Here is a 23,480-nt window from a genome sequence, read left to right as displayed (position 1 = left end):
TGCTTTTTGCTATAGCTTAACCCATGGATCGGGATTCAGTTTGTACGAATTCCCAGGTAATGAATTTTCTTTTTTTCTCCCCCCCCGCCCCCTTTTTTTTTTTTTTTTGCCAGTAGTGAAATACTATGTTGATGTCCATACTGGGCAACTGAAGCAAGCAGAAACAGAGTCTGAAGTTTCCCTGTGTCTCTGTGGAGAGAAGGGAGACTCTGGTCTTAGACTGCTGGACAAATCTAATATGCCAGTAAAATTTCAAAGAGGACAGGTGAGTCCACACAGATAAATTTCCCATGTGTTTAGCAACCTCCCTGAAGGTGGACACTTCTAATTGAAAACTGAAAGGTGCTTGACACCCTTCAAGTTTTCATTCTAGAACATCTTTAACACAACGTTTCCTGACTTCCTAATATCCTTTGTTTTAGAATTTCTTGAAAGAAAAATGGGACACACTATACTAACAGTGAATAATAGAACAAAGAAAATTACATTAAAATTTCGTGATACTATAAGAAAAAAATGAGATGATATCAGGGAAAATATATAAACATGCCCTGTTAGAACTGAAAAGTATGAAGTATTATTCTAAAAGGTCAGGTCATAGAAGGGCCATTATAGTACATTTCACATAGGAACACAATAGACTTTCTTTAAAACATCTTGAATGGAATCAACTAAATTATTTTCACACCTTAAGCCCTTCACTATTCCCTTTTGTCTGTATATATATAACCCTGAGTCTTCCTATATGTTAGATGTTTGAGGAGTGGCAGTGAAATATATAAATATATGATCAACCCAGTTAATTTTTAATGTTATCTTGTTATGTATAGAAAGAAAGTTCTATTTGGGGTCTGTAACTAAAAATAGGAATTATGTAACCCTAGCATATATTTTTTTTAATTTTTATATTTTAATAAACATATAATGTATTTTTATTCCCAGGGGTACAGGTCTGTGAATTGCCAGGTTTACACATTTCACAGCACTCATCATAGCCCATACCCTCCCCAATGTCCATTTCCCCACCACCCTCTCCCGTCCCCCCTCCCCACCGCAACCCTCAGTCTGTTTCTTGAGATTGAGTCTTTTACGGTTTGTCTCCCTCCCAATCCCATCTTTTCATTTTTTCTTTTCCTACCTCCCCCCAACCCCCCCGCCTTGCATCTCCACTTCCTCATATCAAAGAGATCATATGATAGTTGTCTTTCTCTGATTGACTTATTTCACTAAGCATGATACCCTCTAGTTCCATCCACATTGTCGCAAATGGCAAGATTTCATGTCTTTTGATGGCTGCATAGTATTCCATTGTGTATATATACCACATCTTCTTTATCCATTCATCTGTTGATGGACATCTAGGCTCTTTCCACAGTTTGGCTATTGTGGACATTGCTGCCTAGCATATATTTTTAAGAAAGAAAGCTCTCAAACCAGTTTGAGAGTGCTACTTCTCAAGCTTTTTTTGTTTGTTTGTTTGTTTGTGAATTATTTTGAAACAGAAATCTTAGAGATCACCTAAGCTTGTCTTGTCACTGAAGGTTACATAGATGCTTTCGACAGAATGAAGAAAGCTGAATCTGCTTTGGATGAGGGAATAAGCAAAACTGTGCCTAATTTTTGCCATCACAAGTGAATTAATTTTGAGTAGAACAAAGTTTTAGATGTCATGATCTTATTACTATTATTATACCCAGTGATCAGTGATGTTCTCCCCTAAGCAATCCTCCTAGCTTTCCTTCAGTCCCAGATTCTTTCGTCCTGCCATTTTGTGACATATATGATGGTGGGGGCTTCATCTCTCCTGCTTGTCTGCTAGTTGGTCTACTGGTGTGCAGCATCATGTGAGGTTGCATGTTAAGATTTCACAAGTCATTTTCACTGTTAATCTTCAGTTCATTACTGTATATAACATTTACCAGAGAATGGAGAGGGTGCATTACAGATGAAATTAAAATTGGGCAGGAGGTATAATTGTAATCAATGTATAGATAAGAGTAAAAATATGGGTTTACTGGTATGTTTTGAGGTTCAGAATCAGAGATATAAAAGTATTTTTCTTCCCTGGCTCATTTCACATTTTTCTATTTTTCCCTCAATGCATGGAATATAATGGGAATGTCAAATGAGTTCAGAAGTTTTACAGTTGAGAAACTGTGACAACAACCTTTTAGTTTATTACCAGAATGATTTCACACCAGGACAGCTCACATCCTTAGCCACTGATTGGGCTGGTTATTGTCATATTCCTCTACAGTGTCCAGTTGTGTAATCAAAATGCAGCGACATATGTAATAGACCTAATTTAATTCTATCTTCAAAACTAAAGTTACTTCAAGAAACAAGAAGTAACCAGGAAGTTGATTTAGACAATCTTTCTGGATGTTGAGGTATCATAGTTTGGATTTGTTTCAAAGCAGACAATTAGACAAAGACTGGGATACAGTAATTTATGTGGGAGGTGATCCCAGTAACTATCTTTGGTGTGAAGGAGTCGGGAAAATGAGTCAGGAAAGGGAGAAAAGCCATATAGGGACATTAAGGAGCTGGAACTCCTTCTTGCTGGGAACCTTGAGAAACCCTGCAGAACATCCCTCAAAACTCTCCCACAAGAGGGAAGCCCTCAGGCAAAGAGTAAGTGAGACCTAGAGGTTTGAGAAAGAAAGCTGTCAGCATGCCTAAATTGTCTACCAAAGCAGCGGGTGAACTCAGAAAGGGACTTAGAAGACGGGGGTGGGACATCAAGCACATCTGCAACAACAGGTGATGTATATTGTGAAATTGTGAATTGTAGAGGCACACTGGGAATTCAGGCATACCCGAGAACATGTACAATCATCATCTTGTTTGCAGAAATACCATTGGACTAGTAATGTTTTGAGTTTAGCTTAAAAATTTACATGAACAACAGGGAATCAAGAGTTAACATCCAGGTAGTACATCTTCATATACAGAATTGAAATTTAACCTGGTAATGATGTAGGCAGCTGTTAAGACAATGTCTCCCATATACACTAGGCTTGCATTTTTACCACAAAGTAGGGTAACGGTAGCTAATAATCAACAGTCATTTCTGGGAACATTGCAGACTTAATTAAATTCATGACCCTTTCCTTAGGTAACTTTAGGAAGTTATTCTCAACAACAATCTATGGGGAAGTGATGTGTGAAGGAATTCTTTTTATTCCAACCAGTATAGCATTTACTTTAGATTCTACATCTCTCTAGAAATGTTGGTGACTTTTTGACGTGACAAAGCAACTCTATGTAGGAATGAAGATTCCAGGATGCTCTTTCACAACAAACCCAAGAATGTGCTTTACATATTATTTACAGAGAGAAGTATAGGGGAGGGTTTGTTGAAGCATTGAGGAATGGAAGAAAGGAGGCAGGGAGAAAGGAAAGAAAGGGAAAAAAGAGGGAAGGGAAGAGGAAGGAAAAATTTGTTCCTACGTGCCTCAAAATATCCATGGAAACTAAGTATTTTGCGTATTAGGGCTCATGGTTTTCAACCTGTCCACCTACTAAACTTTGTCACAGGAGCAGGAATCTGCATAAGAGAAAAGCCACAAACCAGAAGCCTTTGTATTAGGGTTTATTTTTTCCACTGGATACTGTTATAAATGGAGAAAATAAAACTGCAAGAGAAAAAAGCACAGAAATATATTTTGAATAGGTAAAAGTAATTTGCTTATTTTTCTTTCTTTCCTTCTTATTCCTTTTGATGCTAATGGTAGTAACATTATCTCTTTTAAAGTACTGGACTGCTTCTGGCAGTCTTGGGGTATTATTATTGCCTGCATTTGTCATGTGCTGGACTCCTGTTATTTCTGTGGGGTTTGTCTCCTGCACCAGACTGATACATTTCAAGTGGAAACAGTGTCACTTGGAAAACTCCAGAAGGTGCTGTTGCACTGCGAGGCCAGTGAGGAATCCCAGTACTGGTACTGTGAGAAGGTCGTGGTCAGAGAACCTGGGACTGCGTCGGAGTCTGTCTTCACCTGTGAAAGGTAGAGCTGGCCCCTGCGGTACTTCAGAGTGTGTTGCAACATGGATAATGCTGTGTGTGTGTGAGTGTGTGTGTGTGTTAGATACATGTGTTTTTTTTTGGTCATTTACTAAGTATTCCACATCAGCTCCACTCATTGATTGCTTGAATAAATAATCTATTGCTAAGCATTGTAAAGGAAATTTATAATTTCTTATTATTTTAATGTGCTATACATCACAATAGGATCAGATTTTTTTTTTTTAGATTTTATTTATTTATTTGACAGAGAGAGAGTTCACAAGCAGGCAGAGAAGCAGGCAGAGAGAGAAGGGGAAGCAGCCTCCCTGCTGAGCAGAGAGCCCGATGTGGGGCTCGATCCCAGATCCTTAAGACAGAGGCTTAACCCACTGAGCCACCCAGGTGCCCCTAGGATCAGATGTTTAATACTGGAAAATTTTACATCAATCATGGGAGTATTTGTTTAAATGTTGGTTTCTTTACATTACTTGAAATTATAGTTATAACGGTTATAGTTATAACAATTTTATAAGGGAATTAAGCAAGAAGAATTTTAGCAAGAAATCTCAGAATAGAACTGAAGAAAGGCAAAGGTTAAAATCTAGATAACTTGGACTTTCCCTTGAGCTCCATGATGTACAACAATGTATAAAATTTAAGGTATGCAAAGTGTTATTCTGATACATTCATATCTTATAATATGATTACCTTCATAGCAACATTTATACTATATAATTATAGTACAATATGGTCTATATTCATTAAGCTGTGCATTAGATCTCTGTGGTCTATTTACTACTCCTTACAAGTTTGTACTCTTAAACACCATCAGTCTTATCCTCCCATTCCCCATCCTTTGGGAACCATTTCTGACTTGGCCCTATTGCCTCCAGGTTTAAGCCTTGCTCTCTAGAAACTTGCTGAGACCCCTCTCAGGAAGGTCCCAGCTTCAGCCAGCTTGGCATTGATGCTTATTAGTGCTTGGTTCTCACCCCAGGGAAAAGGATGGGGACCAGATCCAAGAATGGGATTGAATTAGAACAGGGTTCCACACAAAAACCCGACCTATTGTGGACATGGAGTAAGGAACTTGGGGCTGGCTCTATTTTGAAATTTTGAATCCTCAATGTTGGGGCCCTTCAGCCTTCTTTCCAAACAGATAATCAACAGGAAATGAGGCAAAAAAAAAAAAATAGACAAAAATGGCACCGGAAAATGCAGGCATACGGATTTGGAGACGTCAAAACAATTACAACTTGAATTACTAAACAAAAAGTAGAGCTTTGAACATAATGAGTCAATTCAACTAAAAATCCTAAAGGCATGGCACTAAAAACCACCAGTCAGAGATGACAGGGCTGTGACAGTGACTAGAAGGAGCGATGGCAACAGCAGTGGGCCCTTCCCTCTTTTCTACATATCTAGCCCTTAAATTGAGTCGGTTCCTTTCCAGAGCACCTGTTCAACTCATCCCTTCTTTCCTGTTCTCACCTCCTCTACTCCAGTTTTGTTCTCGACTGGATTACTGTGGTAGTCTCTGGACTGTCTCGATTCCTCCTCCTTCAGTTCTCCGTGCTCACTACTTTCTAGCTAATTTGACTCTGTGCTAAGAGGGCCAGTGTCTAGCTAATCGGACTCTTGACATTTGTAAACATCATTATGATTTTACCTTATCTTTTCTTTCATTCTTCTTTTACCCTTTTTGAAGAATAAATTCTTTAGTAGTATTTTGTTGTATTGTTTTGTCCTAAAAATTTTCAAGAAAAACATGTGGGGAAAATAGTGTTCCCTTGTTCCTAAGGCAGTATTTTAATTGCATCATTTCCCTGTTCAAAAATCTTCATTAATCTCTACTGCATACCATAAACCAAAAATAATCTATGATCTTTCCATTGAAGTCCTTGACTCCATTACCCCCTTTCAATTTGTTTTTTAATTGTCCTCTCACAAGGTCTTAGTGAAATTAGGCCATCTATTATTGCCAGAACAAGTTCTGTTCCATTTGCTTCTGTCCCTTGGAGTGTGCTAATCTTCAATCAAGGATGCCCTTCCTTACTCTACTGTTTTTCCTTTAAGTTCCCATTCAAATTCTGCTGCTAGCATGACTTAACTGGCCCAACTGGAAATACTTTTCCTTCTCTCAGTGCTCTCTCTGAACTGATTATAACACAGAACCCCCATTAGCTAAGGGACAAGTCCTGCTAAAGAGGACTGGGCTTCCCCTCCCAGCCTCTCCCACCCACAGCACAGTTTGGGGCTGAGGGGAAGAGCTAAGAAGTGATTCATCAAGGGTTTTCTTCATAAGTTCTTAGGTTCTGATATATTTTGTCACATTAATACAGCTGATTTTTTAAAATGTGAAATCTTCTCGGGATTCTTTAGCTTTATTCATTACCCTGTTCATGCCTACATGTACCTACCCTAACATTAGTGCTGCCCAACCCCCAGTCACCATTACCCCCGCTGCCTCCACCACCACTCCCTGCACTACCTTTGTTCATGTCCGCACTAAGCCAATGTGGCCTTGTCTGGAAAGAAGAAACATAAATGATGGCTTACTTTAGTTTCAATGGGCTGAGACTGAAACATTTTAATTACGAAATGCTTTTAAGTGACCAAAAGTAATATAACAGATAAGCAGTGTCCTGACAGTAAATGTTAATATTTGATGATCTGTACATAGTAATAGGTCCTGAAGAGATGGAAGGCAATGCTCATTCACACAATACCCTGATGAGGAAAATAAGTTGCAAAAATCATTCCTTCCCATCCCTGGCTTTAAAGAGATGAGGCAGATCCTGCCTTCTTAATCTTAAAGAAGCAGAAGAGTAGTGGCCCCAGCTGTAGAACTCGGGCACAGCAGGTTCCTCTCTACAACAGAAGACCACTCAGAAGCTGTCTGTGCTTGCTTCTGCGCTATCAGCGCCTTCTCTCTGCATGTGAAAGGTCAAGGACAACTTACTGTAAGTAAGGCAGGTGTTGAGTCTGATGGCCACTCTGATAGGCAAGGAGAACCATGCTGCACACAGGAGCCGAACAGACCTTCTTCCGTACTGCCTATCCTCTTCTCAGACCTGACGGGGAGCTGGCCAAGGTGGGGTGCTGGGTGCATTCATGACAGCTAATGAGTTCTGGGGTGTAGGCAGCAGAAATCCTCAAGTATATACATCACAGGGGAAAAGGAAAGAAAACCTCAGTATGCTCCTTGATGCTTCCTTACGGGGCAGGAATTTACAGCGCAGCTGAATTAGGACAGAGAGAAAGACCACCAAGTGTTCATTCCTTTTATAAGTTAAGCGGGAAAAAGTGAACTATAAAGCACCGCTACAGGAAGAGGATGCTTTTGTGCATCACAGATGCTTCCTGTGAGGATCCGCGTCGCCTTTTCTGTTTTTCTCTTCTCCTCTTCAATTCAACACCCACATCCTTATGGTTTTATTTTATTTCTATACCTGAAGATTTTATTTTTCTGCTCTTTGTACGTTTAATATAGATGGAATACACACCACTGAATTTCTACATTTACACATAAAGTTTGGCTCTTCGAGGTTCAGAGCAAGCAAAATTTGTCCTTAAAGCAGGCAAGAATTCCACTATGAATTGAAGTAAATATTCTTTTTACTCTTCGCATTAGCTTCCTACAACTGCCATAACAAATCATCATGAGCTTGGTGGCTTAAAACAAGAAAAGTTAATTCTGTCCTAGTTCTGGAGGCCAGAAGTCTGAAACTGGGGTATCAGCAAGGTCGTGCTCCCTCTCAAGTCTCTGGGGAATGGTAATCTCTGTCTCATCTAGCACGTCTGGTGGTTGGATGGTTGCCTGCAGTCTTTGGTGTGCCTTCGGTGTGCAGCTGCATCACTCGAGAGTCTGCCTCTGCTGTCCTGTGGCTGTGCTTTTCCTTCATGCATGTGTCTGTGTCTCTTCTTATATCAACACTAGTCCCTAGACTAGGCTCACCCCACTTTACATCTGCAAAGAGCCTCTTTTCTAAAGAAGGTCACATTCTGAGGTTCTGCGTGAACATGAATATTTGGGGGGATACTGTTTAATTCAGTACACTATTTGAGGGGATCTCACAAGGTACTGCAAGGTTTATTAGCATTAGAGATTTCTAGACTTTTCTGTATGTTACCAAACTTGTGCATGTTGTGTACACGTGTGTGTATATGTGTGTATAGACTTTTAATAAGGAAATCACTGAGTACCTACCTTTTAAAGGACACAATGTCGTTTACGAATGTATTTGTTAACCCATTGGACCCAGGAGGGTCTAGATTCACAGATAGTTAATAGCAAAGTTCCTCAGTCTGAGGACAAGGAGGGCCGAGAACCTCTCAATGTTGCCTTCCATTACTCCTGACTGGTTTGGGAACTGAAATTGGCATTAGCCTGTGGGAGCAGCTTATTTGAAATAAAGATCCACCTAAAGGCACTTCTAAATAGAAGGTGATTTATGGATGAGAAATTGAAAAGTTAAATACAAATAAATGATGTTTTAAAAAACCATCTAACTTGACTTGTCAAGGCAGAACAGCATGACCTGCTTTGTCCTCCCTAAACCAAATTGTGGTCAAATAGGTAGAGTGACCCTGAGGCATATTATCCTAAGGAAGAAGGACGAGACGCTGCACAGTGTTCCTTAGAGCTGATATTGCAACTAATACTTTTAAATGATTCCAGCCTCATTTCTATTCAATATACTTTACTTTTTTTTTTTGAGAAAGGTTGAGATCATTTCTTTTGTATAAAAGTGGAAGAACGAAGAGTTTTAAAAGTCTCCACTTTGGATAGAATAGACTATCAGCAAATCCTGGGTACTTTTTATACGTGGAATGCCACCTCCAGTGGAGGTCCACACTCACCATTTCATAATCCTCAACACGTTCCTAATTGTTGAAAAGAGGGTCTGATGCGCCATTAAAATAAGTGTGAGCCCCGCAGGCATGTGAGGCAGGCGTCTGAGCAGAGCAGGTAAGAGGCCTTCCTCACACCCTTGAGATAGCACCTTTGGCAGCTGAAGCCAGCCTTACACAGCCTGAGGTAAACTTTGTTCTTCTCTGCTCCTGGTCAGTCCTCAGTGCTCCTTTCCACTGGTGCTGTCCTGTTGGGGAGTTCGCCCAACTCCCGATCCTCTCCCAGAGCCAGGAATCTGGTGGGCTTTCATTCTGCTGACTGGTGAATTAACAAGAGGCTGTGTCCCCTCTGCTAGGGAGGAGTTCCTAAACCTCCCGGCTGGGCCAACGGTCCCTTCCGTAGCTTTACCAAAGCACATAATGTTAACTCAGCACTTATTATCTGTTATTGTATTTATGTATGTCTTTCTGACTTTTCCCAGCTCTCACAAGATGTTCCTCAAGGTCAGGTTGATGTCTCATATTTCTACTTTTACCCCCTACCTGCCCTGTATCCCAGAATACAATATCTTAAAATTACATGTGTATTCAGCTGAACTCAAGGGTATAAATTAATGAAGACACCATAAGCACTAAGGGAGATCATATTACATGAAGGATTTGGAATCAGAACATGGAATCTAAAAGGTTTAAAGATGTTTTAGTCTCACTAAGAAATATATAAACAAAATTATCACTTAGTATTAATTTGAAGCATTTGAAGTATTGGGGTGCCTGGGTGGCTTAGTGGGTTAAGCGTCTGCCTTCGGTTCAGGTCATGGTCTTGGGGTCCTGGGATCGAGCCCTGCATTGGGCTCTCTGCTCAGTAGAGAGCCTGCTTCCCGCCCGCCCCTGCCTGCCTCTCTGACTACTTGTGATCTCTGTCTGTCAAAGAAATAAATAAAATCTTAAAAAATATTAATTTGAAGTATTAATACAATACCAAAAAGCTCATTCTTAGAATGAGCACAGGCTGAAAAGAAAGTCCAATATTCCAGTGGTTTTTGTGCCAATAAATGGTTTATTTGCCTCAGGATATCTCAGTCTTGAAAAACTGAAGCTACTGGCTGATCAGCCACAGCAAGGGCTTTACTGCCTTCACTGGCAGAGAGGGGTGCGTTTCCTCGGTTTCCTCTCTGTGGCTTCAGGCACTGGCAGGGCTGCATCTGATGCAAGAGATTCTTAACCCAAGCAAGTCTAATGATCACCTCTCTACCATTCCATTGTTCTTATTCACAAAGCATTTTACTTACTTAACCGCTTTATGCTAGCTCTGGTGTTTATTCCAAGGAGATCACCTAGGAAAGTTCACGCCCTTAGAAGGTGGAAACCAAGATCATCCGTGTCCACAGGACAAACTGATAGTAAAATGTTGTAGGTGCTCAGGGAGTGTGTGCTAAATTTGGCAAATTTGTGAATAAATCATAAACTAAATCATATACAGAGCAGGACTTAATTTATGAAGAGGGTCAGGAAAGGAACCAGGGCAGCCCAGTGGAAACAGCAATCTTCTTTTGCATAACCATAATGGACAAGTAAGTGTTCCCCCGGGCCAGCTGTGTGTGAGGTGTAGGTTTGTGGTGCTAGATGTAAAATGAGTTGATCCTTCCTATCTCCCTATCAATCTTTTAGGCTTCTCTTCCAATTCTCCCTAATAAGGTATATTTTGCTCCCTTCCCTAGACTTTCTCCAGGAGCTTTAATACTGTCTTACCTCACACGTCTTAGCCTTTTATTCTTTCTTCTCTTTAGTGAAATCCTTAGCCTCCAGGGCCCAGGATAAGATGCTATCCATGCCATGAAGGTTTCTCTGCTTGCCCAACTAGAAGTGAGTTATCTTTACTCTCTTTAAAATTCTCTAGTGCTTTACCTATGCACTACTATGCACTCTCTATGCACTACTCTATGCACTATGCACTCTATGCACTACTCACCACACCATGTCATCCACTGTCATTGTTCATGAACGCGTTTTTCTCATGTACTAACTAGGTGATAAGCTTTTTAAGAGTAGGGTCTCATACATTTGTTTTTATCGTCCACCATGGTTTCTCGTTCCACATACAGACTTGGCCAATACTTAAAGAAGGAACAAAGGAAGGAAAGCAGAAGTGGCAGCAAGGGAACGGGAGAGGAAGGGAAGGAAGGAAAGACTAACAAAGAGCAATGGGAGAAACCTTAGAGGTCTCCTCATCTTTACATGAGGTCCCTCTATAACATGCTCAGGGGTGTTGGTAAAAATTTTTCATGCATTTCTTCATTTTGAAAATAATTCAGCTTATATATAAATGGTTTTATTTTCCTTTTCCTGGAAATAAAGGGGGGATGATGAATAATATAGATAAGAAAGGATCCTGCAATTTTGATAAAATATAGAAATGTAAAATACTACTTTTATAGGGAGAAAATAATAAAAATTATCGTGAGACAGTGAGCAATCATCTAACTTTACTGATTTTTTTTTCCCCTAAAAGAGGCCACTATTAATCATTTCTTGCTATTCTGAGCATGTATTTGTGCTGCTGCAGATTTCTGGGCTCTTTTTGTCAGTTTGAGCCATTCCTCAGTATGGAAGTGACAAGTAGAGATGGTGGGAAACTGACAGAATGAGGCGCAGGGATGAGTGTTGTTCATTTTGTGGGGTGGGGGTGGAGACATAGAACCTTCATTCGAGCATTTAGTATTTCTTCTGCCATTTTTAATGTGAATGAATGGATGCCTTATCTAAAATGTATCTCAGATGACATCTAACCTATATCACCTTTTTAGACCCCTTCCCCACCAAAAGCAGCCCATATATTCGAGGGCAAGGTCATTCAAACACATTCCATGATTGTCTACTTTAACCTTCAAAGAAAAGAGCAAATTTATTTTGTTTCTGTGTTTGTATTTCCTACTTAGCTCAGTGAAAGGGAACCCCTTGGTGATCTGGGGTTTTGAACCATGTTTCTGCTGGTGGCTGCATAATGTGTACGGTGATCTTGGGCAAGCAGGCTCCTCCTGCTTAGTTTTTAATTCTATTTCTTTAGTATCACCATGCTTCTCTCAAGCCATACTGCTCTAATACTTTTCATCTGTTCACTGGATCTGGGGGAATTTTCATGTTCTCATGCAAAACCATGGTTCCCAATCCTCAATAACTAGTCTTGGCTGATTCACTTTCTTTTGCATCTCATTCTGGGATAGAAATTAAAGGAAGGGTGTGGACACAGACTTAGGCAGGGAAGTAGAGGCATATATACAGCAAAAAATATCTGTATGCTACAAATAACTATCATCTACAGCAACTAAGATCTATCCTGTTCTATTAATTAGAAATGGTTCATGGATAAATATCTAATGGCACAATAAAACTATTTTCAAAAAATTTCATAGAAATTATGGCCACTCTGGAATTGAGAGTTTATCAACTTGTCTTGATGATTTCACATTAAGAATTCTGAACCTGGAGCAATATAGAGGGAGTTATTTTTAGTTGGTATCCAGTACTCAGAAGTCTCAGTGGCTTTTAGGGCCACAACCCTGTATTAGTCCAGTATCTTCTAAAAAAAGAGAAACCATAGAAGGAACCTTCCATAAATGGACTAAACAAAAGACAAGATGAGAGTATGATTTTTAAATTTCAATTGACCATTCAATGAATTCTAGTTTGATTGCAAAGATGAGGAATTCACCAAGGTTAATGTTAAAAGGGTGACTTTGAAGGTGACTCTTTTAGAACCCAGCTTTAAGAAATAAAGCTAGACATTACAAACTAGAGAGGCATTGAGAGCCAGTCACTCCTTTTGGATTTTGAAGGTGTCTCTTTATTTAAACTCTCTATTCATCACGTTGTACACCAGCTTCTTCTCCTTGTACACAGGATTTTCTCTCCCATATCTTTGGCTTGTAGCTAGCTTTGCGCTCCAAGATACCACCTGGTCTTAACAATAGAAGTACTGTGAAGTCTCCATGAGCAGTGCCATCTGATCACAGTTTCTATATCTCTTATGTAAAGATATTAAGACTGATTGACCAAGCATGGATTAGGTGTCCGTATCTGCCCCAGTCAGTTAGGACAAAAGGCAGGTCCTCTGGTACAAATCTTACTGTTCAAGGCCTACCTCTCTATGGCACACTAGCAAAGCATGGGTGGAAGTGGTTAGAAGGAAATGGGATCTCTCAAAGCTTTTGAAAAATGGAGAGATGAACTGTCCTGAGAGCTGAGTGGAACAGCATGAGCTGACATAGTTCACCTTTATACCTCACCTGTTAACATCACCTGGTGAGTTCAAGGCCATTGTGGTGGGGTAAGTCCCATATCTCCATCTCTGAGTCACTTGATGTTCTCAGATCCAGTGACCTGCCCTCCTATGTCCTTCACACGGGCCCCCCACCCTGCCCCCATGTCTTTCCCAGCAGTCTCCTGTGCTTCAGCCATGTGAAACATCATCTCTGTACCCTTGACAATGCTATTTTTTGTCCCTGTGATGCCTTTCCCAATCTCTTGTTTGCCTGTCAGACATCTCTATACCTACTGTCCAAACTTTGGATCAAATATCACCTCTTTGTTGACATTTGTTTGTTCCTTATTCCTTTGTCCTTCCTCATTCTTGCCATCCAAAGTTGGTCAGTCTCTTTTTCTGTTCCCACAGTATCTGTAAATATTTCTTACATCACCTACAACTCTACATTTATACCTTTACACATCTAGTTCCTCATTTTATACTGAAAGCTCCTTCAGCTCCTCCCTGTCTCTACTGTTCTTCCTGTATCCCTAGCACTTAGCAAAGGGCCTGGAACACAGAAGGCATTTTCTAAATGCTTATTGAATGGATGGATGGATGGATAGAAGGAAGGAATAGAAGTGTGTTTAAATGTGGGATAACGATAACTGTGGTTATTGTGATATAATAGTAACATTTATGTACCACGTGACTATTCATTTCAACTACACAGCAGCTCTGTGAGGAGATAATTTAGTCAAGAAAATGAAGCTTCAAGTGGGTAATATCCCAAAGCTGAAAATGATAACATTGGTTTTCTGAGTTCATCCTTGGCTTTTTCTACAACATGAAGCTTCTAACACAGGAGTTTGGCTGATTTAGAGGGAAACTTCCAGGATGAGCTATTAGCATTAGCACATTTTCCAAAGTGGTAATATTTTCATCAAGTTTTAAGGTAGTACCATTATTTTTGGAGACAATGAGGAAGAGATATTAAAGGAAGTCATGTGAAAGCAAGATAAAGACCTCTGTAGAGGATGTATTAAAATGAGGGAACTTCTTTTTCTGTGCCAGTGGGTGGGCGACACTTTCTAGCCTAGCCGGGGTATTAGGCTCAAAGTCTTAGGCCAGCCCTTGCCTTCATTACAGTTTGGTAGAAAAGTGCTTTGCTGGAGGCCCAGGTGCATTTATGAATGTTAGTGACTGAACACTGATAAAGCGGGAGAGGTAGATTGTTAGCAGGTTTAGTAGTTCATGTGTTTTGTTCTTCAAGCCACAGTTATGATATTCCTACCACAATCATGAGTTCACAGTAGATTGGATTACTTGACTTTATAAAAAGCTATTTTTATAGTTACCTTTTAATGTTCAAAATTAGTGCAGAATTGAGCTTATTGTAAAAATTCAGAAAAACAAAAATTAATTTTCTCTTCTTTTTTCTTCTTTCTTTTTTCTTTCTTTTCTTCAGATGGCTTCCCTTTATGTCTCAGGGCATAATTCATTCAAAAATTGAACTTTATCTTGAAGGTGAGGACTAATGAAATCTTCAGAAAATACAAGATGATTTTTTTAAAGGTTTTATTTAAGTTCCATTTAATTAACATGCAGTGTAATATTAGTTTCAGGTGTACAGTATAGTGATTCAACACTTCCATACATCAGTCCTTGCTCATCATAGCAAGTGTAACTCCTTAATCTCCACCACTTGATAACCCCCATCTACTTAACCCATCCCCCCTAGCCACCACCTCTCTGGTAACCATCAGTTTGTTCTCTGTAGTTAAGAGTCTATGGTCTTGGTTTTTCTCTCTCTCTCTTTATGGAAACAGCCCAAGAGCCAAGAGTCCATTAACTGATGAATAGATAAAGAAGATGTGGTATGTATATATACATACATACCCACACACACAGTGGAATATTACAAGATTGTTTTGATACAACTGGGTGTCATGGAACGTTCCCCCATTGTCCCCAGAATGTGCCTTCTGATAGTTTACCCTTTGCATCAGATTTATCATTATTCCTCACAGTGAAAATAAAACCAAAGATGTGTCTTGGCAGCATCGTATGCCCTACTGTCGATTAAAAAAAAAGCCTAAGGATTCGCAACCATTTAAGATTTAAAAAAAAAATCTTATTTATTTATTTGAGAGAGAGAGAGTACAAGTGTGAGGGGGGAGGAGCAGAGGGAGATACAGACTCCTTGCTGAGTAGGGAGCTCACCATGAGCGGAAGACTGATGCAGCTCCATCCCAGGGTCCTGAGGTCATGACCTGAGCCCAAGGCAGACACTTGACCATCTGAGCCATGCAAGTGCCCCATGCTACCATTAGAGAGTTAACTCACACTTCTTTTTCTCCTTGTCATCAGACAGATCTATTATTAACTCACTTCACTTTTATTTTTGCAGAAATGCAAATAAATCATCAACCTAAAATGCAAAAGGAAGAAAACGGTAAATGTTTTTGCTGGTTTTCATCTTCTAATCATCTGAAATGATCTATTTCTGTCTCGAGATTACCTGCCTTATACATTTTTAGTATATTCTTATTGAGTTTAAACTATTGATCAAAAATATTTAAGGTGAGTATAGGAACGGGCATTATATTATGACTTGATGTATAAAGAAACAAACATAAGCAACTTTAGCCCCAAATGCTTTTTCCCTTCAATAATTTAAATATATGGTTTAAATAATCATTTTCCAGATAACTGATTTCTATTAATTATCCTTTTTTTTTACTAATTTTGCATATTGGTTCTCAATTTTCTTTTTAAGTCTTTTGAGGTTAGCTTTTTCTATTAGATATTCTTCAAATCAACCTGCAATCGTTATTAATGTATTTACATTTTAAAGCTGATCTGAATGAGATGGATAACCACAAATTACTAATATGTATAACAAGTTAGCAAACCTTTATGTCTCCCAAAATGTTTGTACTGTGTGGCAATTTGAAACTAGGCAAGGGTTAATGCTAATATTATTATATTCATAAAGCCTTGTATTGGTTAGGTGGCCACTGAGATGCAAACATTATGTCCATTCTGATAGCCAGCATTTGCATTTATTATATTAGAAATCACATTTTGACTTATATTTTACATGTTTTTTAGTTATGCATTGGGGAAAAGCTGTACATGTGTCAGACTGTTAATATGATTATAATTTTACTACTGTTCTAGAATATCTTAGTAATTTTAAGGGACCTCGAGAGTTCTATGTCTTACAGTAAGCCCCTAAGTGATAAAGCTTGAAATGACACTCTAAGTAGAAAAATTAACCATTGACATCAGGACTTGATGGTGTATATATGACTAATAGAGGCTAATAGTTTTATTTTAAAGATTTTATTTATTTATCCATCAGAGAGAGAGAGAGAAGAGAGAGAGCGAGTGCATAAGGAGGGGAGTAGCAGGCAGAAGGAGAAGCAGGCTTCCTGCTGAGCAAGGAGCCCAGTGTGGGACTCGATCCAAGGACCCTGGGATCATGACCTGAGCTGAAGGCAGACGCTTAACTGACAGGAACCCAGGCAACCCTAGGCTAATAGTTTTGTACTAAAGATTTTAAATAAGGATCAAAATGTTGAAAGTCCTCTGTTAATAATATTAACCATGTAATCAACATGGTGATACCAAATATAATGAAGTTGCATTATATAGCAGATGTGTTTACCAAGGAGTTTGGTAGATATACTTTTTTAGTGTACTGATTAAATAAAGTATTACAAAATGTTTTCTTATAATTAATGATTTATTTGATTTTAGTGTATTTTTATGGTCTCATAAAAATGTCTACTTTTTATAGTACAAGTGCAGGTTAATCACAGACCTTAGTTCATGGGACACTATCATTATTTGTCTGTGGATCATCCTCTTTTATTTTATTTCATTTTTAAATTCTGAAGAATGTGATCTTTAATACTTCCTAGGATATGATTCTAGAAATATATTAGTAATTTTATGGTTGTATGAATAAGCTATTTTATGGTGTGGAAAGAACCTTGGGAAGTTAAGAAGACTAATCAGATGAGGCAGTGTTACATTGTGGTTAAGAGTGTTGAAGAAAAAAACATGATTTTGAAAGTACATGAAGCATATTTATGTAATTCACACCCTTCTGTATAGCTGCAGTGGGAAGAAGGTAGACCAAGATGCTATTACCATTTAGTGGTAGAAAGGAAAAGAAGGAATCAACTGAGTTAATTTAATTTCATTTTGAGGTGATTAACAATAAATATAATTATATGTCATCATTAACTCTGTGTTTAATGAATTCCCACAACTATCTAAAACATGTTTCCTAAACCTGACACCTTATAAACATAAATATTTATAATAATGTAGTTGAAATAATTTATCATAGTGAAACTGGATTTCTGAGTTATACTGAACTTATTCATGGATAATATTCTTAACGTACATTGCTAGACTGAATTGCCCAACAATTATCAATGCCTTTTGTGTAATGCTTATAGCTAGCCATTATGATGAGCTTTCTTTTAAATTCTAGTAAATTTATAACAATTCTATAATAATAAATTCATTAAATTACTTCTAATTCTAATGATTTTTTACATAGTCTTTGAATGATCTGTGGAGGCAGCCATATTATATATGAATAATGACAACTTTTCTTGTCCTAAGATGCTCTCTAGGTCTGTGATGCAATGTGGAATAGAAGCAGTAATGGCAACATTAATAGTGAACTCATTTATGCAGGGTCTAAGTGTTTTAGAAATATTTATTTAATCCTCACAATAACCCATGAAGTAGACAATATCATTATTCCATTTACAGATGATGAAACTAAAGGACAAGCTTTTTTTTTTTTTTTAAACTCACATAAGGTCATACAGGTACACAGGTGGCAAATAGGAGATCTGGAATTTGAATCCAAATCCTCTGACTCCAGAGTCCATACTGTTCTTCTTTTTTTTTTTTTTTAATAGTTCAACAAGTATTTATTGAGCATCTCCTATGAGTGGGATATTGTGCTAGGAAGGCACTGGCGATACAAAAATAGTAAATGAGATCCTGTCCTCAAGTAGTACCTCTCCTTTGAGGAATGGAAGGGGGAGAACACATTGAGGGATCACTGCCAAGCACCGTACTTTACATGGATGATCTCATATATGATCTCATTTGACAGGTGAGGAAATGGAGGCTCAGAGAGAGGGGCTGTATGACTTTCTCTAGATCAATGCTGTCCAGTAGACTTTTCTAGATGACGGAGATAATCTATCTGTGTTGTCCAGTAGGATAGCCACTAGACTTTTTTTTTTTTTTTTTTTTTTTTTTAAGTTTTTTATTTATTTTCAGCGTAACAGTATTCATTGTTTTTTCACCACACCCAGTGCTCCATGCAATCTGTGCCCTCCCTAATACCCACCACCTGGTTCCCCCACCCTCCCACCCCGCCCCTTCAAAACCCTCAGGTTGTTTTTCAGAGTCCATAGTCTCTCATGGTTCACCTCCCCTTCCAATTTCCCTCAACTCCCTTCTCCTCTCCATCTACCCTTGTCCTCTATATTATTTGTTATGCTCCACCAATAAGTGAAACCATATGATACTTGACTTTCTCTGTTTGACTTATTTCACTCAGCATAATCTCTTCCAGTCCTGTCCATGTTGCTACAAAAGTTGGGTATTCGTCCTTTCTGATGGAGGCATAATACTCCATAGTGTATATGGACCACATCTTCCTTATCCATTCATCCGTTGAAGGGCATCTTGGTTCTTTCCACAGTTTGGCGACCGTGGCCATTGCTGCTATAAACATTGGGGTACAGATGGCCCTTCTTTTCACTACATCTGTATCTTTGGGGTAAATACCCAGCAGTGCAATTGCAGGGTCATAGGGAAGATCTATTTTTAATTTCCTGAGGAATCTCCACACTGTTCTCCAAAGTGGCTGCACCAGTTTGCATTCCCACCAACAGTGTAAGAGGGTTCCCCTTTCTCCACATCCTCTCCAACACACGTTGTTTCCTGTCTTGGTAATTTTGGCCATTCTAACTGGTGTAAGGTGGTATCTCAATGTGGTTTTGATTTGAATCTCCCTGATGGCTAGTGATGATGAACATTTTTTCATGTGTCTGGTAGCCATTTGTATGTCTTCATTGGAGAAGTGTCTGTTCATATCTTCTGCCCATTTTTTAATATGATTATCTGTTTTGTGTGTGTTGAGTTTGAGGAGTTCTTTATAGATCCTGGATATCAACCTTTTATCTGTACTGTCATTTGCAAATATCTTCTCCCATTCCGTGGGTTGCCTCTTTGTTTTGATGACTGTTTCTTTTGCTGTGCAGAAGCTTTTTATCTTGATGAAGTCCCAGAAGTTCATCTTTGCCTTTATTTCCTTCGCCTTTGGAGACATATCTTGAAAGAAGTTGCTATGGCTGATATCAAAGAGGTTACTCCCTATGTTCTCCTCGAGGATTCTGATGGATTCCTGTCTCACGTTGAGGTCTTTTAGACTTTTTTTTTTAATTTTATTTTGTTCTTTAAAGGAACTTCTAACTATCCCTAGTCATTAGGAATGTGTGTATATTTATATATGGGTATATGTCATCTATGCCTTTGGACTTATTTTGTTGTATTTTTTCTCTAGATGATTAGGCTGTATTTTTAGATCTTTAGCTTTTAACCTTTTTCCAGATGCAAGTGAAAGGATGTTTTTAATTCTCTGGGAAATTATTATTATTGTTATTATCCTTAGTAATCTTTTTTCACCTAGAACTTTTGTGGAGATAAATCAGGTTTCTGCAAGACTACCTTTGTTGACGATTATATGGAGCCCAACCTTTCACTAAGGGTGGTGTAGACGCTTTTGGCTTACTTCAAAAGTCTCAGGTCCAGTTTCCAGCCTTATGTGTCCGAGGCCTCCTATCCCTTGGCCGGGGGTGTTGACATTTACCACAAGCAAAACTCCAGCCTTCCAGAGTGCTGACTACTCACAACTTCTGTGGATGGCCCCTCCATTACTATTATTATTATTACTATTGTTATTTTGTTATTATTATTTGACGGTGGGGAATTTTTCTTCTTTCTTGGAAATGAAATAATGAACAAAAAGTTTGTTTTGTTTTTCAATTTGCCCAGAATTTAGTGGTATTAGAGTGACAGGGCTTTAAAAATATCATCCCAAGAAACTGGCTCGAAGTATCAGATACTTAATTCAAACTGTTAGTAACTGAAAGAACTGGTATTAGAATTCAGCTCTTAAGCATTATACAAACTGTTTCACTTTAAATGGTTGAGCTTCCTGCATGCTCTCAAGGGTTTCTGACTTGAGGGACTGTAAAATTCTTGGAGGACTTACCTACTTATTTATAGGAAGTGCCAACCCTTTGTAGCATGATTATTAGTAACTTGGTGACTTATCTGGGGGTAAATATTATTAAAATATTTTCTCTCTCCCCTCAATTCTACTTTCTATACATGTTTGCAGGTCTCACTACCTGTAGTGTCTTCTCTGGGATAGAAAGTGGAATTTAATTATTGGATTCAATATAATTAACAATATAAACTCTTTTATAACATCACCGTGCATCCCAAATCAAGTGTAGATGGCTTTGAATTGCCCCCTGCTCTGATCATTTATGGCACATTGTTTTTGTAGTTGTATGGATAAAGAAGTGACCACCTACTCCTGGGTCAGAAACTTCTACCTGCTTGGTCAGTCTTTCTTCCTGCATAGAAAGACATGTTGTGGGTACCTGGGAACCTGGGTGGGCCTGAGGGGTCAGTGTCCCAGATAAGTGCCCGTGATGTGTGTAGCTGAGATGCCAGAGACACCATATCTGGGATCGCCTCACCAGTCCCAACACACGTTGCTTGAAACTTGGTTAACAAATTCCAGTGCGGCTAAATGGGAAAAGAGAAGTCAATGTGGGGACAAGTTTGGAAGCAGGAGGAAGAAGGTGAGCTCACGGGAATTCTCATCAGAGGCCAGATATTTGCTATGACTTGCTGTTTGACATGGGTCTGCCAGGAAGAGTTAGGTGAGCTACGAGGGAAATACTGCAGTGCTTCTCACGCCCCCTGCTTGACTTTGGCCTCATTTTCTCCTGACAGTAAATGACCAGTGTTTGGGTAGTTATTTATGCTGTATTGATTCTAGAATATTGGTTCATATCTTTTCCTGACTGAGACAAAATACCCATAATTCAACATACTATTCCTGACTGAGACAAAATACCCATAATTCAACATACTATTCAACATAGTAATTGAATATAATGGGTTGGACACTAAAACAACAATATGATCTCAGATCTTCAGAACATCCAACAGATATGCAGACACATTGCCACAAAGAACCTTCTTTCAACCAATTTCTGCTTGGAGATAATTCACAAAAAGCATTGTACATTTTGGGATGAAATAGGATTAATCAAATGGCTCTTACTTAGTCTGGCAAGGTTCCTCAAGCTTGAGACTATTGACACTTTGGGCTGGATAATTTTATGCTGTGGGGAGTTGTCAAGTATACCATAGGATGTTTAGCAGCATCTCTGAACCTCTATGCACTAGATGCTGATAGCACTCAGCCACCAGTTGTGACCATGGAAAACGTCTTCAGTCTTCACCAAATGTTTTTTGGGTGGAGAAATGACCCCCCAGTTGAGAACTGTTGACCTAGAGAATGGTGTTTCTGTTGGGAACGGGGGCTGAGGTGTTGGGATGTGCAAGTCTGGAAAGGTAGATGTGGCAGACTGTATTTGGTAAAGTGCTGTAACTACATTTCCTGTCCTGTTTACTCTTCCAGAACCTTGGAAATTCCCCCTCAAAAGGTGGAATGAACTTAGGCAGACTTTTGAGACTGCCTCAACTAATAGCATAGAACAAAAGTTATTCATATGGTGTTTCTGCCATATACTAGTAGGTCAAAAGACATGACGGTGCTTCTGCCAGGCCCTCTCTCTGGGGATGTTTGTTCTTGGAGACCAGCTATCATGCTATGAACAAGCCCAGACAACATGGACAGGTCTAAATGGAGAGGTATAAAGGCTGTTGTCCCAAGCCCCACCTGAACTTTCAGCCAGCAGCCAGCACCAACATGCCAGTCACAGGAGAGAGCAATCTTGAACATAAACCCTCTGTCTGCTGTTGAGCCACCCCTGCCAATGCTGTATGGAGCAGAAGGAACTTTCTCTGCCAAGTCTGTCTCAGATTGCAGATTCATTGGCCAAAGAATTCATTATTGCTGATGGAAGCCATTCAGTTTTCGCATGGTTTGTTACACAGCAATAGATAACCACAGCAGTAGAGTTGGTAGAGAGAAGTTCATGTAGACTGCATATGTAGGTCAAGATTTGAATTCTGTAATTGAGGATCATGAGTTGCTATCTTAATGATGCCAGTGATGTGGTTCTGAAAGCAGGTTTAGACCTAATAGGTTGCCTGGAAGCCAGAGCGAGAAGTACTTGAGAATTGTTAGCAAATATTCGAAGAGAGGCAAGCTAAGGTTTCTAGCTGTGGTAAGGAAGATGATCAGTAGAGGCATAGAGAGATTTAGCAGCAAGCATGAAGGATAAACTTGAGGGAAACTTGGAATAAAGACAAGGCAGAAATACCACTGATGAGAATCTGGCATCCGGGTTGTGGGGATGGTCACAGGGAACATGGGGGACCCTGCAGGAGCCTGCCATTTAGCCACCATGCTACTCCCCTGTCAAGAATCAAGATTTGAAGTGGAGTTGAATATACTAAACAGAGAGGCAGAGGATTCAGAGTAAACTGCAGTGAAGAACCATCGTCCTAACTTCACAGCGATATCTAACAAGCTCCAACATGCAGGGAGGCTACTGAGCATCCTGGCTAACAGTGCAGATCCTAAATCTAGAATGCACCACTTATTCACTGCCGGGCTTGGGGAAGTCGTTGAATTTCTCTGTGCCTCAGTTCTTTCTTAAAAAGTGGAGATGATAATAGAGACCATTAGAGCTGCTGTGAGGACTCGGTAAAAATAGTATCTATAAAACATTTAACTGGAGCTTGTAGACCTCACATACCCAATCAGTGATAATGTTTAAACTTCATTTTCCCTTGTGATAGAAGATGTCAGGGGTCTGGAGCGTCCAACCGCAGCCCCACTGCAGCATTTGGCTGGAGCAGGAAGCATGCCCCATGGCCAGCAGGGGTCTCTATTGCTGCTGCTTCTCTATTCAGCCCTGTAAACTGGGGTGTCCTTTACCATGTCACATGGCAATAAATAAGAAACAAAACCATAGAAATGACATTTACCCTAAACCAATATCAATATAAAATAAATAGATTCACTTCTAATAGTGTTTTATGCTTGTTTTCCAGACTTAAAATGGGGAAAATTGAGTATTGTTTGAAACCATTTTATTCCAGGAAGCATAACTG

The 23,480-nt window shown here is 39.3% G+C and overlaps 1 protein-coding gene across 1 annotated transcript in view; it reads left to right on the top strand.

The window, feature by feature from the left end:
• The window catches only part of LOC308341613 (lipoxygenase homology domain-containing protein 1-like), a gene marked incomplete at both ends in the record, with an annotated part of 148,356 nt that extends 133,712 nt beyond the window's left edge, over positions 1 to 14,644 (top strand). Inside the window, 3 exons of the mRNA XM_080801649.1 lie at positions 114 to 265; positions 3,856 to 4,010; positions 14,575 to 14,644. Of these exons, the coding sequence (XP_080657775.1) occupies positions 114 to 265; positions 3,856 to 4,010; positions 14,575 to 14,644 (377 nt within the window). The remainder of the gene's footprint in view (positions 1 to 113; positions 266 to 3,855; positions 4,011 to 14,574) is intronic.
• Positions 14,645 to 23,480: the final 8,836 nt, after the last annotated feature.

The sequence above is a fragment of the Martes martes genome (assembly GCF_963455335.1).
Source record: "Martes martes genome assembly, chromosome: 4".
Classification (NCBI taxonomy): Eukaryota; Metazoa; Chordata; class Mammalia; order Carnivora; family Mustelidae; genus Martes; species Martes martes.
This window is presented reverse-complemented; position numbering and strand designations above follow the sequence as displayed.